The following is a 16,168-nucleotide window of genomic DNA, read 5'->3' on the forward strand; positions in this document are numbered from 1 at the left end:
TTTTCTTTGTAACTTCTAAAGTTTCTCCTCAGCTTATCATCTACAGTCATTAGGAGGATACAATTTTATGCTTTTCCATTAATAGTAAGCTATGTTCGGAGTGGGGCACACAGTAGGAAACCCCATTGGAACAAATTGCACAAACTCTACCAGCTGTGACTATGTTGTGTGCAGCTTTCACTCTGCTTGTTAATGTGACCTCAAGGAGATTATGAGCAAGTTGACCACAAAAACACACAGCCTATCCTTTATGTCAGTCCAGCATACAAATGCATAAAACACATATGGCTACAGGTGCATGCTGGTACATGTACTTCACTGGCATTCATCCCCAACTCCTGCCATTGTTTTGAGTTCAAAAGCCATAGGGCATGAATGGAAAATAAAAAAAATTCAGTGAGCGAGAAGGAGGAGAGGAGGCTATAATTCAGAGCAGAGTGCTTTATGAGTGTCTCAACACAGACAAACAAAAAAGGAAAGATGGAAGAGAAAGGAGGAAGAGATAGGGGACAAGAGAAATAAAGAAAGTCCTCAGTGTTGCAGGCTTTTGCACTTATTCATGGTATGCGAACCACAGCCAAATACCACTTCAAGGAAGTACTCCAGACCAAAGTGTATAATTGTGCAACATATGTTTGTGTGTGCAGCCGTAACTGTGTGAATGTGAATGTGAATATGACAATGACATGAATGACATAGTTGAAGCTTCATCCCAGGCAGATCCTCTGCTTCACAGTACAACCAGAAAAAAGCAGAAACATTGATTTGCAGAGGATTAGATGTTCATGAAAACTGGTACAGCACAATAAACATAATGTAGTGAAATATTTCAGTGTTCATGATTCCTTAGGTTTATCATACCAATAGAAATGGGCTATTTGACTAAATTCCTCTAATCTTTAAGGCTTTCATGTTTTCCTCTCCTAATCCCTCATTGGACACATTTTTTTCTAATATTTTTAGTCACTCCTGTACAGAAGCCCTCCTTGTCCCTCTATCATAATCCTCCTAAATGACAACAGAACATTCTTATTATGTTTCCTAATGAAGCACTGAGTCTTCTCAGTCATTTGGGTGTTTGGGAACTTGCCTGGGGAAAAGAAGAATGAGAGCGCTACTGTAGAGAGCATAGAGATCAACCCACCCTGTCTGCTCTTTCCTACGCACTACCTCTCTCCCTTATTCCTACAGTCCTTCATCCCTTTAGTTGACTAACTAGAAGAAATAATCCATGGGATAAGGGACCTAATACTAAAGAAAAAATAATCATTTAGAAAAGACAACCAGGATTTATGAGGATGACACTTAAAAATAAAAAGACAGAGGTGTTTAAAAGCTCACTGGTTGACTGGCATTTTTTGCCAGTGCCAGCAAACACTCAGAGGGGCAGCCAGTGGCACATTAGAAAGAGAGAGAGAGAGAGAGAGAGAGGGAGGAAAAAAGGGAGACAGACCAACAGGAGACAGAATAAACAGATAACATTGTCTCCTCTCTCCGCAGTGGCTCTCTCCTGATAAAGAGGACTCAGCCAAGCCAGACTAACAGAGGCTACCATGGAAAGGCTCATCTGTACACAGTGCCCCTCTTGGTGTTGACACGTGGGGCCTCTGGGTGACTCAGTACTTTTGTGTCCAAAGAGCATCCATGCCAAGCCTGCAGACCTGTGGGAATCCTTGGAAATTATTGGGCACACTGCTGTTGAAACAGGCTACTCACAAGGTGATTTCAGTGGTAACCCTTCATACGACACAAATACAGTATGCATGTACAAGCAGTTATTTTTTTATGACCACAATTCCATGTCTTTCTTGTCAAATAAAAATGTATACATTTAGTTGAACAATGTCATTACATTATGTCAGTCAGAGTATTTAAGAGGTTCACATATTTTACTGTTTAATTTAAAATCTGGACTTGGTAGTTACTCTATAGGAGGAGTCCAGGGCTTGCAGAAGAGTATGAATGTATGTAAATAAACTACAGCAGAGGTCCAACTGATAGACAGGACATGGCCATCGACGGGCACCATGGGCTTCTTTGTTGGCCATTTTTATTCTTTCACATTTCTCATATTTGCTTGGAGCCAATTCCAGCTGACATTGAGCAGAGTACATCCTGGACAGATCACCAGTCTATCACAGGACTGACACATAGAGAGGGAGACAAACACTCACATTCACACGTTTGGGCAGTTACCCTACCCTGCATGTGTTTGGACTGTGGGAGGAAGCTGGAGTACCCAGAGAAAACCCACACAGGCACACAGAAACACACAGAAAGGCCCCTGGTTTGAACCTGAAACCTTCTTGCTGTGAGGGGACAGTGCTAACCACCCACCCCTAATCTATTATGTTCTTTTTTAAGGTTTTGTTTTTTATGAACCTTCCAAAAGGCCCACAACAGTGTACTGTATATGAGTTCATCCACTTAGCTCCTTGATTACCTAAATCGACATCAGCTCTGTTGTGATATAAGAGAAGGTTAATTAAATGGGTTAACTAGGGGATGATTTAATACCCGAGTGAGTCTATACATTATATAACTGTATAAAATTGACAAAGACAGACCTTCTGACCCTGATTCTACATCACATGCCTGTTACAAGTGCATGTTTGGGTGTGCATGTGCTCCTGCATGCCATTGTGTGTGTGTGTGTGTGTGTGTGTGTGTGTATGCACTGTAACTGTGATGAGAGAGAGGATGGGCAGGAATTTCAGATAATCATGCTTTTTCATGCTCTACATCATTGCTGGATATAATGGCCTCTGGTCATCTAGATAGAAGGCTTTCCCTCCCTCTGCATACAGACATGACTGTAGCTGAAGCTAAAGTGCTTTGTCTAAAAACAACCAAAGCAGAATAACTGAAGTCTGTGATACTCTGAATTACTGACTTTGAAAAATATATATTCAATTCATGTGAACAGTAACAATAAAGGCAGACAACAGATGGTGCAAACATGGTTCTTAAGTTTGCAAAATTTAGATCTTTGGGTGAGCAAACACAAAGGTTTTACTTGTGAGAAGATATGCTGCTTTTATGCTACGCATTTGGTGTTTGCTGCACACACAGCTAAAGTAGACGACTAATCAATACAGCAGCATGCAGGCAGGGGAGTCCAGTTCCCTCTTTCCTCTTACCAACTACTGTATTTCACTGCAGCAAAAAGAAGCTTTCTGAAAAACATGATCTATGCAGGGCTGGGCAAGCCTGGAGGGTTTCTGCAGAGAGAACAGCTTTATTAAGGCCTTTCATATGAGGATCATGCGATTTCAAACATGGGGACTAAAGAAAGGACAAATGCATTTGAGTCACTCACCAGCACCACCGCCTCTCCCTCTCTGGTTTTAATCACAACATCCACACCCACGACTCTCGCTATACACACACACAGTAGCGGAAAAAGGCCATACAAGGTCCACACACACACACACACACACACCACCACCCTCATATAACACACCAGAGGCCAATCACAAAGGCAGACATGTCCTTATCTACATGCTCAGTGCATCTCTGAGCATGCTGCTGGGGTCACTGGTCAACACCTAACTTGCAGCATATTTATTATCATCAGTGCAGCATACCCTGCTCCCTGGAAAGGTTATTTAAGTTGAATGAACAATACAATGATGAATTAAAGGCTACTTTGGGATAACCACAATCACTGTGAAAGAAAATATTCCTGAGTTATCCTGAGTGTCTTAAGGGTTGTTAAAACAGATTTAGCTGGATCTGACACCAGAGGGTGCCAAAACACAGTTTCATTTAAGACTGATTCAACAACTGTTCTGTGTCATCCACTTTGAGGAAATTACAGCAAATCTGTGTATTTCACCAACATGCACTGTTTTTTTTACAATGCACTTTACACTAGACACAATAGAGCACACCTTAGCCCGGACATAATATATCTTTATCACACGCATCAGAAATCAATATGTAATGCCCACTTCACTCCGGGGGGGGGGGGGGGGGGGGGGGGGGGGGGGGGGTGTGTGTTAACAGGGGATGGTGGGAGAACCATGGGAAATGAGGAGGGGGATGGTTGTTGACTCTGGATATGAACCCAGGTCAAACACACCAGGGGACTGTAAAAATGTTATAAAATTTTTGATGTTCTTTTCATTGCATTGTTTTTTTTTTTTGTATAGAGTAAGACAGTCTGGTATAAATTCAGACAGATATTTAGGGCAGGTTCAAATGCCTTGCTGCTGTACATTTGCAGGCAAGACACAGATGTGACACTTAGGGAGAACATTTTTGATAATGTTGCTTATCACTTCAACATATACAGCCTGTGCTGTTCTTTTGCTGTATGGCACACAGCATGATATTGAACAGGTCCTTCAAGTGAGCTTCATAATTCAGGACAATCCAGGACAGCACACCAATAAATATATATACTTTAATTTGTTTCAACATGGCACCTGTGAAACAAATGACATATATTTGGAGTGTTGTCCTGTTTTCAATTGCAGTATTTATCTTTTCATCTAACTATGGGGCACATTTCTATTTTAAGTCAATCATTCCTTTAACATAATGACAAGAAGTCATTGGCAACTCACCTTGGCAGCTGATTTCATGTCAAAGGCTTTGCCCTGTGAGCTGAATGTGTGTAGAAACTAGAGAGAACAGTGTGAAGGAGAAAGTTGGTCTACACCGCTGCAGGAAACTTTAAAAAACACAAAATAGTCTTGAGGTTTTACAGCTGAAAAAGGATGCACAGCCTGTTATGTTCTTTCTACAAGTGGAAAGGTTTCTCTGACCTGATGAGTCATGACAGAGTCTTTCTTTTTAGGTATTTCAAGTTTAAGCAGAAGAATTTGATGCAGATCTCAGATGGCATTTTCCTCAGCCTGAAGCCTTGAGAACAGAACTGACCTATGAACTGCCTGTTCCCAACTATCACACATGTCAATCATTCTGTAATTTAAGAGAGTTTGTCAACAATATAATAAATCTGAAAAGATGAGTTCTGACAGTATCTCACATCAGTATCTCAACTTATTTTTCACATTTCTCTTTAGACAGGATATTGCAGAGATATTAAACAGAGAACTTCTAAATCTGCAGTGATAACATCCTCCTCCATCGGTCTCTAACTGTGTGGTCTATCTGAGGTTGATCTGCCTGGAGACACCACAAAAAAGCCACAGGTTAATGGTCACTGCTTAGGCAGCTTTACAAAAACATAACATACATGCACACATACATTAGTCTGGGAGACAACGCAAAAGATGGAAAGGGAGGCTGAGTGAAAGAGCTGGGTGAATGGAAAATATATACAGGAGAGGAGAGGACCCTACTAAGGAAGACAAGACTCTTCTGCTCTAAGTGCCAAAACACCCTGTTAGCTTCCTGTTTCTGCTTGGGCCCTGCAGACAGCAAGGTGAGTTATACAGCTTTGTCTGAACAATGTATTGCACAAATGATACAGGAAAAGTTGTAATTATCAGGAGAAAGCCATTTCATGTCACAGAAATATTATCGTTTTTTTTTTGTAGTTTTAGAAAATGGTCTTAATGATTTTTGTCACATCTTTGGAATTTGTATGGGAGCCATTTTAGGAATTATTTAAATGTTTATGCAAGCAAACATAAACTGGTCTCATGCTTTTAAATGTCAGGACCTGCTCAAATAAAACTATTTAAGGTTTAAACGTATGGTCAAATACTCTCTTTTGTTATTGCAAATTGTGACTGGTACTTTTTAGTGATTCACTGACTTCATATTCTAGTTTTAGGCCAAATTCTTGCTTTATTAAAATTAGTAGATAAGATTGATAAAAAATAATTGTTAATAGTGGACAAAATTTTGTGCAATCACAATGGCCCTCTGCTGTCATATCATCAGGTTTTATAAGAGATATAACCTGGTAGATATTGCACCCAGATACAGACACAAATGCTGAGTTTGGTACAACAGGGCCATATGGGTCCAGCTGAGGGACCGCTGTCCTCCGTGAATTCTTCACATATGTGCAGTCTGTGAGTTGAGCGTGTACAGTCTGCGTCTATATGAGCGTAGTTCAAACAGAGTCAGCTGTTCTCCACCAGCTGGGACTGGACTGAGGGTCGAGGATCAGAGCATGTGGGACATATGTGTGACCACAGAACATTAGCAACCACAGTAGGAAAACCCATGCAAATCTGGCTTGCTTGTGCATACATACCTGCAAACACAATAGAATATACTCTACTGGATATCTACAGTACAGTTAACAATAATAATAATGATAATAATAATAATAAATAACTCAATAACAAATACAGGGTTTAGGCATAAAATTGTTATTTTTATAGTTTGAGAATTTTGAGAAATCTTCAGTAAACTTAGTGACTGAGTGCAACAGAAGATACAGTTTCTTTTCAAATAAATGAAACTCTGTAATAGGTTTTTGGTCTTGAGAGTTTCTGTTGGAATAACCAACCATTGAGAATTGCTCAGGTAACTCAGTCCCAGAAGCTATTACAATTTCCATTCTCCCTGCCCTTTTATGATGCACATGTCATATGTATGGAGGGAGAAGATATGACATTATTGTAGCTGCAGGTTTGCACTTTGCCATTTAGATTTTTTAGTCATAAAAGTTTGCAAAGTGATAGGAACTGTCAGAGTCATAACACCTCCAGAGAATGTCTGCTCTCTAAGGCAAGAGCGAAGGCAGACAGACTGGCAGACAAGCAGGAAGGTGAGGAAGCAACACAAAGGATGTGGATTTTAACCATTGACAGATCAATACAAAGACCAGTGTCGCTGCACTTTTTACTGAGTTATACTGATATCTTTTATGAGCTATGACTCGATCCCTCTTCTACATAGCTAGCATCCTTATCTTTCTGCTTCTTTCTCTTCTCTGTCTTATCCTATTTTCCCCCATCATCTGCCACACCACCCATAATTCAATAATCCATAACTGTGTGATATCAGCTAGACAGTGCTCTGATGTCGGCAGTCGCAGGCTGTCTCTTCATCTTAGCGAGCGGCACCAAGATCATTCTGATTGTACATGAGAGTCAAAACAAATGTTTCAACTAGTCAAGCACAGGAACGATCGGCTGTGGCAAAGTGCGTGGGAGATGTAATCACAAATGCATAATGTTACATGGCAAGTGTTGCAATCCAAATAAGCTGTCATGATTTTTTTTTTTTTTTGATTCAATGTATGATGAGCCAGCTGTGCAAGAAACACCTCTGGTATGACTATACTTTTAATGTTCCGTCTTGTCATGTTTTGTTTCTTGTTTTGTAAAGGGCACTGTCTCATTTCTATATGAAATCTTTTTCATACATGTAGGGATAAATGCAGCCTAGATGGTTCCTGTTTCTGTGTTTCATTACCATACGAGCTAAATGGCAGCTGGAGTCAAAAGAGGTCTGATTTGTTTGAGGGTAAGAATGAAATAGTTTAGAAAGGATAGGAGGAACAGGATTTTCTGAGGCCTAAGAATGTTGTATAGACCCGAACTGTAAACTAACCACTAAACTGCCAGTTACTGACTTGATTAATTGGATGGTTGATTATCTGTTGATAACAATGAACAATGCCCGTTACAATATCTGTAAACCCAAAATAATTCCATGTCTTCTATAAGCTAACAGACCAAACCCTAAAGTGAATTCACTATAATGTATGATTATGAAAATCATGAAATCCATACATTCAGGGAACTGAAGTCATTCATTAAATATTTGGCATTTTGTCTGAAAATGTGTTTAAATCCATTATAAAAATAGTTGCTAGTTAACTTTCTTTGGAGCTCTGATACACGTTTAAAAACATTTTCATTAGCTGAGTGAAATTAAGACTTAACACTAAACTGACAGATGTACACCCATAATTAGAACTCAAACACACACACGCACGTGCGCATGCACACACACGCACACGCACGCACACACACACACACACACACACACACACACAGCCTTCAGCTCCCCCTTCTCCTGGTCCTTTGGGTGTAGCATCTCTGTAAATGACCTTGAAACACTGTCAGCATCCACCTCTTGTTGTTGTATGCATTTATGACTGACAGTAAAACCACATTCAACAATCTTTATTATGGTTGATTCCACAAACACTTTACCATAAAGTGTCTGAATGTAGACTTTTGAAAGTTGCACAAAATAACAAAAGCAATACACTATTGTAGAACATGACTAAATGTGTGTGTCTAATCTAAGAACCTGTATCCTCACAGTCTTGATGTCCTTTTGTCTTTGCATTCTTTATAGAAATCCTTATCTTAGTACTGAAATCAATAGACAACTGAGCCACACCACAAACTGTAGTGAACAACTCTGAAGATCCAATTACTAAGGAGATTCTTTAAAAAAAAGAATATATCTTGGCAAAACACTGAAAGACCCAGAATCCCCTGACAGTTTCCTGTGTGTAATGACTGGTGCCATACACATACAAGCAAGGACTCTTGAAACAATAGGCTACATTGCTGTGGAAGGTGGAGTGGGATGTTTTTGTAGTCTTGCAGAATCCTGACCTTGCAATACCAGTGCTATTCCCTATAGCTTCAATAGACAAAACAGCATGAATTATTCACTTTTTAAAAGAGTATAACTTATTCATACAGGAAACCTATAGACGTTGTCATACCACTAGGAGGACTGTCAATTCAATTACATTTAACTGATGTTAAACTGCTGCTCATTTTGCTCCCCCTACCAGTACACACTGCCCAACTACTGGGTGTTACACAGGTTGACACCCACTAACATGTGATCCCCCATGTTGTTTTGCTCATACATTTCCATACTCCTGGCACAATTTCAAAAATACTGCCCATTTTTAAAAGATATAAGTGATCACACAGAAAACTTTTCTTTATAAGAAAGTGGTCTGATAGTATATTCAGTATTTGGAAATATGGAAATTGATAAGAACTGTATGAACACAATAAACAAAGCATCCCTCGTGGTATGTGTTGACTGGGCTGATGCAGCTGATCGCACACACCTGACTGCAGTGCGTTTGCCTCGCACAGCGTTAGAAAGCAACAACCCGGTGCACCTACCTCCTGCAATTGCTCCAACTCCTTCCTGAGAGTCTCTTGCTCGGTCTCCAGATCTGCATACTTCTGCTTCAGCGCCTGGTTCTCTTCCAGGACGACCAGACCGCACTCTGCAGCTCTGATCTTCTCGCGGTTCGCCTCGGACAATTCCTGGGTGAGCCGCTCCACCTCGGCCCGGTACTGATCCACGGATTCCCCGCAACCTCCATCAGCGGCCATCGCCCCTCTGTCTCTCTGTGTCTCTGTCTGTCCCCTGTCGGTGCTCGGTTCCAGCGCTTTGGGCAGTGGCACAGAGGCGGGGGAGATGCTAGATATCCGCCCTCTCTCCTGAGAGCCAGCGCAGGCAGCAACGAAAATATAAAATAAAGATAATAATATTTATGTTAGCATCAACAGAAAAACAATCAGCACCTAATAGCAGATAAAACAACAGCAAAAGCTGATTGATGAAAATCAGGTCAGTGTTGTCTCGTCTATTACACTCAGCAAAACAGGGAGCATCATTTCTGCTTATTCATGGGTGCAACGGCGCCACCTGTTGGCCACTTTGGGATATAGCGTCTCTAGTATAGGCCTATCTATCTATCTATCTATCTATCTATCTATCTATCTATCTATCTATCTATCTATCTATCTATCTATCTATCTATCTATCTATCTATCTATCTTTACAAACTTTATATGTCACAATGTACCTGTTTAAAAGCAACCTGTATCATGTCATCTTAAAAGATGATGTCATCTATCATCATCTTTGTCCAAAATAAGTACCTATCAGGACACTGATAGGTACTGTACTGCACGGTCTACCATGTAATAAAAGTTAAATGTACAAGGAAATTGTCCCATTTTAGTTTATATCATCATCGGTTTGCAAACATATTTATGAGGTGAAAAGTCAAATTCTGTGTAGGTGGCAATTTGTAGTTGCAATATAAAAACTAAACAAGCACAGTGAAGGTTCTTTTGTTTGATGTCCTCTAACCAACTATTTTTTCCCACCCCAGCAGCCAGGACTAGAGTTTATCTTACAGCAAACACATGCAGTAAAGTAGATATGAGTGGGGTGAAAAGTTTAACCATGATCAGGGGCTTGTTAAATGTAATCATTTAAGGTGCTATCAAATAGGTTATGATATTGATAGTAAAAATGATGATTAGTCATCTTTCTTGTAATTGGTAATTATTTGTATAATGGCCTTTGCTGCCTTGGAAAAGAAATAAAGAAGCGAGCAGTTGATGTCATTGTTTTTTACAGAAGAATATAACTGTCACAAAACAGGTTTAAAGGTGAATGGAAGACAGTCAAAGCACAACTCACCACATGATTACTAGGAAATGTGTGATTACTTTTACAATAGCCTAATATGTATAGTATGTAATGTTTAACAAGTAAATGAAAATGAATGAAACATAATATACACCGTTTCTGTATTCATTTCACTGAAATCTTTTAGGATACTTATTTTTAAAGCCCTAATTTCTATTAATTATATAACTTCAGGTTGTATTTCCCCTTTGATCCAATTTGACAAGTTCTCTAATATTGCCCAGCTAACCTTCCAATAACCTTGATTTACAAGGCCAAATTAAGATAAGGATGGGTTTGTCAAGAAGTCAAACAGATGAACTGTTTATGGCAACGCTATATCTTATCTCTGACAAGAAAGAGTGGTGTCATGAAAAAGTCTAAATTCTGTCCCGCACAGCAACACAGCACACACACGGCTCTTTACCAAGAAGCATGCAGCAGGACCGAGTGTTCTCAAACCTTGAACTAAATACGTGTGAAGACGATCACAGGGCAACAGAGTGGTCTCAATAAGGTCTTTATCATAAATGTCAAAATTATTGGTAAATACATATAAGATTTATCTTAGGTGGACAACAGTATATACAACACATTTTGACAATTTAAGATAAATCATAAAATACAATATTATTATGGGTTTCAGGATTACAGTCTACATTAGTTCTGTAAATCTCCACTTCTGTTTTATGATCCTTTATCAGATTAATCAAAAACAAAATTTTAGCAGCTTAATGTCATCATTAAGAAGAAAACTGAAGGTGCTATCTTTCTGTCCCCAGAGGGGCAAAATACAGAGTCCTGTGATCTGGGGAATGTGTGTTGATCTGCACGGCCGGTGTTGATGTCACTCTGAGGTAAAGCCTTGATTGAAAGAATTTGGGTGAGCAGCACGGCAGCCAGCATACAGCCTGCAGCTGGGGCTCCTGTAAGAGCAGACAGAGTGCACACTGATGAGACGTTATGTCAAAGAAATCCCTACTTTAACCTGTGATAGTCAGACAATATTATCACTTTTGATTAGATAACTGGTCCAATCAGTCTTTTTTTGTATTTGTGACAAGATTAAGAGAGAGTGCACTGGTTTTGAGTGCAGATTGCCACATAAAGTCCAATTCAGCTAGATGTTTTTTAAAGGTCTCATTTGATAGTTACATTAGTGGCTTGTTACCTCATAATAAAGCAGATGATGGCTGGCTGGTTGAATGTGTCGTCTGTTCATCAGCTCTATGTCCTTCAGTGTTTCGGCCTTCCTCCATTTGGCTCTACGGTTCTGGAACCAGATCTGAAGCACAAATGAACATTATTAAATTTAATTGGATGGGAATAATATTAGCAATATGCAGTAAACAAATATCTATTCATGTCTCTTTATATTGAGAATAAATCATTCTGTATGCTAAAAATAACTGGCACAGTAACAGTACTGGGGTAACTTTATCCGGTATCAACAGGTTGTTTTGACCCAGTGTGAGTGCATTTTTTAAACTATTATTATTTTGCTCAAACTAAAATATTATTGTCTTCATTGTAGCATTAGACACAAGAGCCTCATGTATGACCTTGACACTGCCACAAATCTGTTGTTCCATTTTAGAAAACAATGTCCTAGTGACATTTACCAACCATATTTTAAGTTTGACATGTAATCCAACAGTAATATAACACTGGGTCAAAGCAACTCTTTGTATACCCAAGACAATTATGACTGTTTAGTTTAATCAGTCTATTGTTTGAGAACATTCATTGAACTTCTAACAACCTGAGGGACTCTTTTAGTTAGAGTTATAAGCAAAATTTAATCAGCTGCAAAATAATGCCAGTGTATGTGATAACTGTTTGTTGTAGAAGGAGTAAAATTATGGTACATGTTTAAAAATACCTCTTAATTTCTGTTGTGCATCTTCTGAATAATTTTTTATTGTTGAATATTGCCACTTTATAATATTCTGGCTTTTTTACAAGTTGATAAAATCACACACACAAAGTCATTCATGAATTCACACTGGAAACTACTGTAAACATCACAATTACACCCGTAGCTCCAGTTAATTTTCACTAATGACGAGCTGTATTTATGGTCTACCTGTATTCGGCCATCACTGAGGTGCAGATGCGAGGCTAACTGGTCTCTGGTGTTAACGTCTGGGTAGTGAGTCTGCTGGAAGACTTTCTCCAGCTCTTGCACCTGGAATGGTGTGAATGTGATCCTTGTTTGCCTCTTTTTTCTCTGACCTATAAATAAATGATTTCCACTGTCATCTTCATTATAAGAAAATATATATTTAACAATTTAAGTTAATTTTCTTTATTTATCTTCTCCTTTAAATGTATAGTATGTATAATACTCACTCATGCTGTTTGTGGTGGATTTTGGAGCCTCTTCCTGTAGTCTGCTTTGTGGAGTTTCTGGGACGAAGAGAAAGTTCTACTCTGATACAGAAGCTTCTCTTAGAAGAGCTTAAAAATAAAAGTTAAAAAAACATACCTGCACCTAAATGCTGGTTAGATACTCCAGTGTTTTCTTTGATTACAGACCAGTTACGATGAACTCTCTTCTCATTTCTGATACATGTGGGCCTCCTCAGTATCTCTTCAATTGAATGAGTTAATTTTTTGCATGACCGAGATTCCCTTGCTTGATCCATACAGGAGTCTTTTTCTGTGTCTCCTCTATTCCACATTTCCAGTAATTTAGCCTCTTCCATCAGCAAAGTGTTTCAGCAGCAATCCCCTTATAGCATACACGTTATTATCATGTATTATCATACATACTCACAACATCTTCAGTGTCTTCTATTTTTCTACAATTCTACTCATATGAGCAGCCCTCAGGCTAAAACAAAAAAAATTGACTTCTTTTTGTTACTGGTCTCTATGTTACACTCTACTCTCCCAGGGGTGGGGACAATAATGTTGTCCTACCTATTCTGCCAGCCTGTGTTTGACCTGCATCACATGGTCATCACAGGGAGGAGCCACCTGTAGTCAGTGTAATTCTAGGAAAACTAGCATCCATTCATGGTAAGGCTTTTTTCCTCAGTGTCCCTGGAAAACTACTAATTTAATGTGTGCTCATAGTAAATACGTAAACTTATACTCCTGATATTATTTTCTGCTCTTATCACACACACACACACACACACACACACGCATACATACATACACACATACATACACACACTTCTATATTTGTGATTACACTCACTGACAGAATGCATTCTCTAAAACTCCTACCTCAAACTTAACCTTCATAACTAAACCCCTCAAACAGGAGTTTAAGTGAGGACCGAACAAAATGTCCTTAGAGAATCATGCTCAAAATGGTCCTTATAAAGATGTACACACACAGTTTAGCAGAACTCAGCTGTAACATTTTGTTCTGAGGTTTTATTGTGTTCAGGTTTAACAAGCACCGTAAGGCCAGGGTCAGACAGAGTCTGTGTGGCTCTGTAGCTTAATTAACACCCTGGACAACATTTGACCTTAAAACATATGTAAATTGCTGCTTCTCTTTCTTATCACCTGATTTATTGTAAGACCTTATCACTTTCGCCTCAGTATTCTCTTGCACTTTTGTTCACCTTTTAGACGCACTAGGAAAACAAAGTGTTAGTGACTCCTTGTGGTGAGTTGGGAGATAATGACGTATGTGTTCAGTATCTTTCCATCTAGTGGTAAAGAGAGGACATGGATACACTCAACCTTGCAGTAGTAATATATCACTGCCACAGCCACACGTGCACTTATATGTGCACACATAAATCCACACAGTATAACGTTACCCTGTATGTGATGCTGAATGAATCTATTTTATGAATAAACGTTTCTCTTTCTATCATCAACAAGCATGCAGACAAGGCTGATCTTATCATAATTTCATGTTTAAATGCTTTCAAAGCTGAACATTCTGTAAAATTAGCAGAACCGCATGACGGAATGAAAGTGGATATGAAGAAATCAAATTCAAGCATTCTGACACAGGCAGTTTTTATGCACTTTACAGTCTCCCACGTTGCTTCCCCTTGGGACTTCCCAGCATGCTTCTCTAAGTATAATAACTTCATTGTTTTTGAGGGATATTAAACAATTTTGTATCGTTTTGCTGTTCCAGTGATATTTAAATGCATTATTTAAATGCATTTATAGTGTGTAGTTAAACCTAGGCTAGTTCAGTGTGTCATGCTACCCACCTACCTGATTGCTGAGAGATGACAGTGTAGAGTCAGAGTCTGAGGTCAGATTTTTTCATGCTTTACAGTCTGGTTCACAATGAATTATTTAAGCACAGTGCCTTTAACATCCTTGGAATGATCTCAATATCCCCATGTGTCACTCAAAGTGACTGTCTTATCTTGGCAAACATATCACAATATAATATAATTAATTCTGACAAAAAAAGTTGGTACTGAAACAAAGTTGGTCTCTTGTATTGTTGCAGCACAAAGCAAGTGAAATAATGCAACATGGAACTATCTTGCTATGATAATAATAATACTACTGGACACGCATTTAACAAAGGAGGCCATACAGTTTCCCATAGACTCAGGTAGGAAGGGCACAATCAACAGTGGAAAGCAGGAAAGGATAGCTTTCATTCTTTCTTGCATGGGCGACTGGACATCCATTCCTGGTCAGGTAGTCAGAGCTTTAATATAAGCAAACTGTAATGAGCAGATGACAACAGTGGGTTTATTGCTTATTAGCACCAGTGTTACTACTCATTGTAAAGATAAAACCCATCCTAAGCATGGTTCAGATAACATACACATGAATATTTGTAATAATATTCTGGCCAACGTTCACCTTTATAAATGAATACTGGCTCCAATTCCAGTGCTTCACCATCTGATGTGATAGATTTTATATAGACCGCATGATGTCCCAGTGCTCATACGCTGTTTCATGTGAGTTCAATTTCCTTCTCCTATTCCTTATACTGTTGGGTCATTTTTTTCTAACTCTCATTCCTACTATTTGAATTATTGATTCTTCTTGGGCTATTGAATCACTTGCCTGAAACAGTTATTGGAATAACGTAATATTCAAAATAATGATCAGTCTCTAATTTTAATTTTCCGCCAGACATGTTGAAGTTCTCTGACTTTACACCTTGGTTTCACCTCTACCTGTGGTTTGTTTGTGGGTGTTTTTTTTTTAAATTTTTTTTTTTACATTTTTTTTATGTCTAGCACCAATTTCAAGCCTAAATTTTAATTTGTACAGTACTTTGGTTTATGGCTAAAAAGCTTGCATCAAAAAATACATTTCCATCAGCCTAAACTGTCTTTTTTTATTTGGTTGGTCAGCTGCTTTTTCTTTTGTAATTTTATTTAGTGCTAAACTTGCTTATCCATAGCATGTTAGTAATGTGACACTATGTTAATGTTTTGCTCAGCCACAGAGTTTGTTTTAGACACGTGCAATGAAAATCTCAATCCATAACATTGTTCAAGTCTAACATTAGTCCTACTAGGTTGGTACACAGGTTTAAAGAATGCTAAAGTTTACTGGGAGACTTTGAATCCAATTTATTTTTCAAGTTTTCTTTATTTTTGTCACATTTTCAAAACTATAATGAATATTCCTAAATAATAGTATGAGTATGGTTGCTATGTGAGATAGGTGCTAGGAGAAGCAGTCATTGTGACTGTATTTGTATTTGAGCTTTTGGTTTTTATTTGTTGTCGTTTTAAAAGTCTATAATTTGGTATTTCTTGCTCCTGGTGTCATGCAGCTGCCAGTGTGAGAACAAGAAAAGATGTAGATTAACAATCTTGTGACAGAGGATGTGAAAATACCCCCACATGCTGATGCCAACAGT

The 16,168-nt window shown here is 38.7% G+C and overlaps 1 protein-coding gene across 3 annotated transcripts in view; it reads right to left on the reverse strand.

Annotated features, from left to right (window-relative positions):
• The window catches only part of bicd1a (bicaudal D homolog 1a), a 31,080-nt gene extending 21,826 nt beyond the window's left edge, over window positions 1–9,254 (reverse strand). For all 3 annotated transcript variants that reach the window (XM_026311515.1, XM_026311514.1, XM_026311516.1), the window contains exon 1: window positions 9,039–9,254. In XM_026311515.1, coding sequence (XP_026167300.1) covers window positions 9,039–9,254 — 216 coding nt within the window. The remainder of the gene's footprint in view (window positions 1–9,038) is intronic.
• Between the last annotated feature and the right edge of the window lie 6,914 nt (window positions 9,255–16,168).

The sequence above is a fragment of the Mastacembelus armatus genome, chromosome 6, assembly GCF_900324485.2.
Source record: "Mastacembelus armatus chromosome 6, fMasArm1.2, whole genome shotgun sequence".
Classification (NCBI taxonomy): Eukaryota; Metazoa; Chordata; class Actinopteri; order Synbranchiformes; family Mastacembelidae; genus Mastacembelus; species Mastacembelus armatus.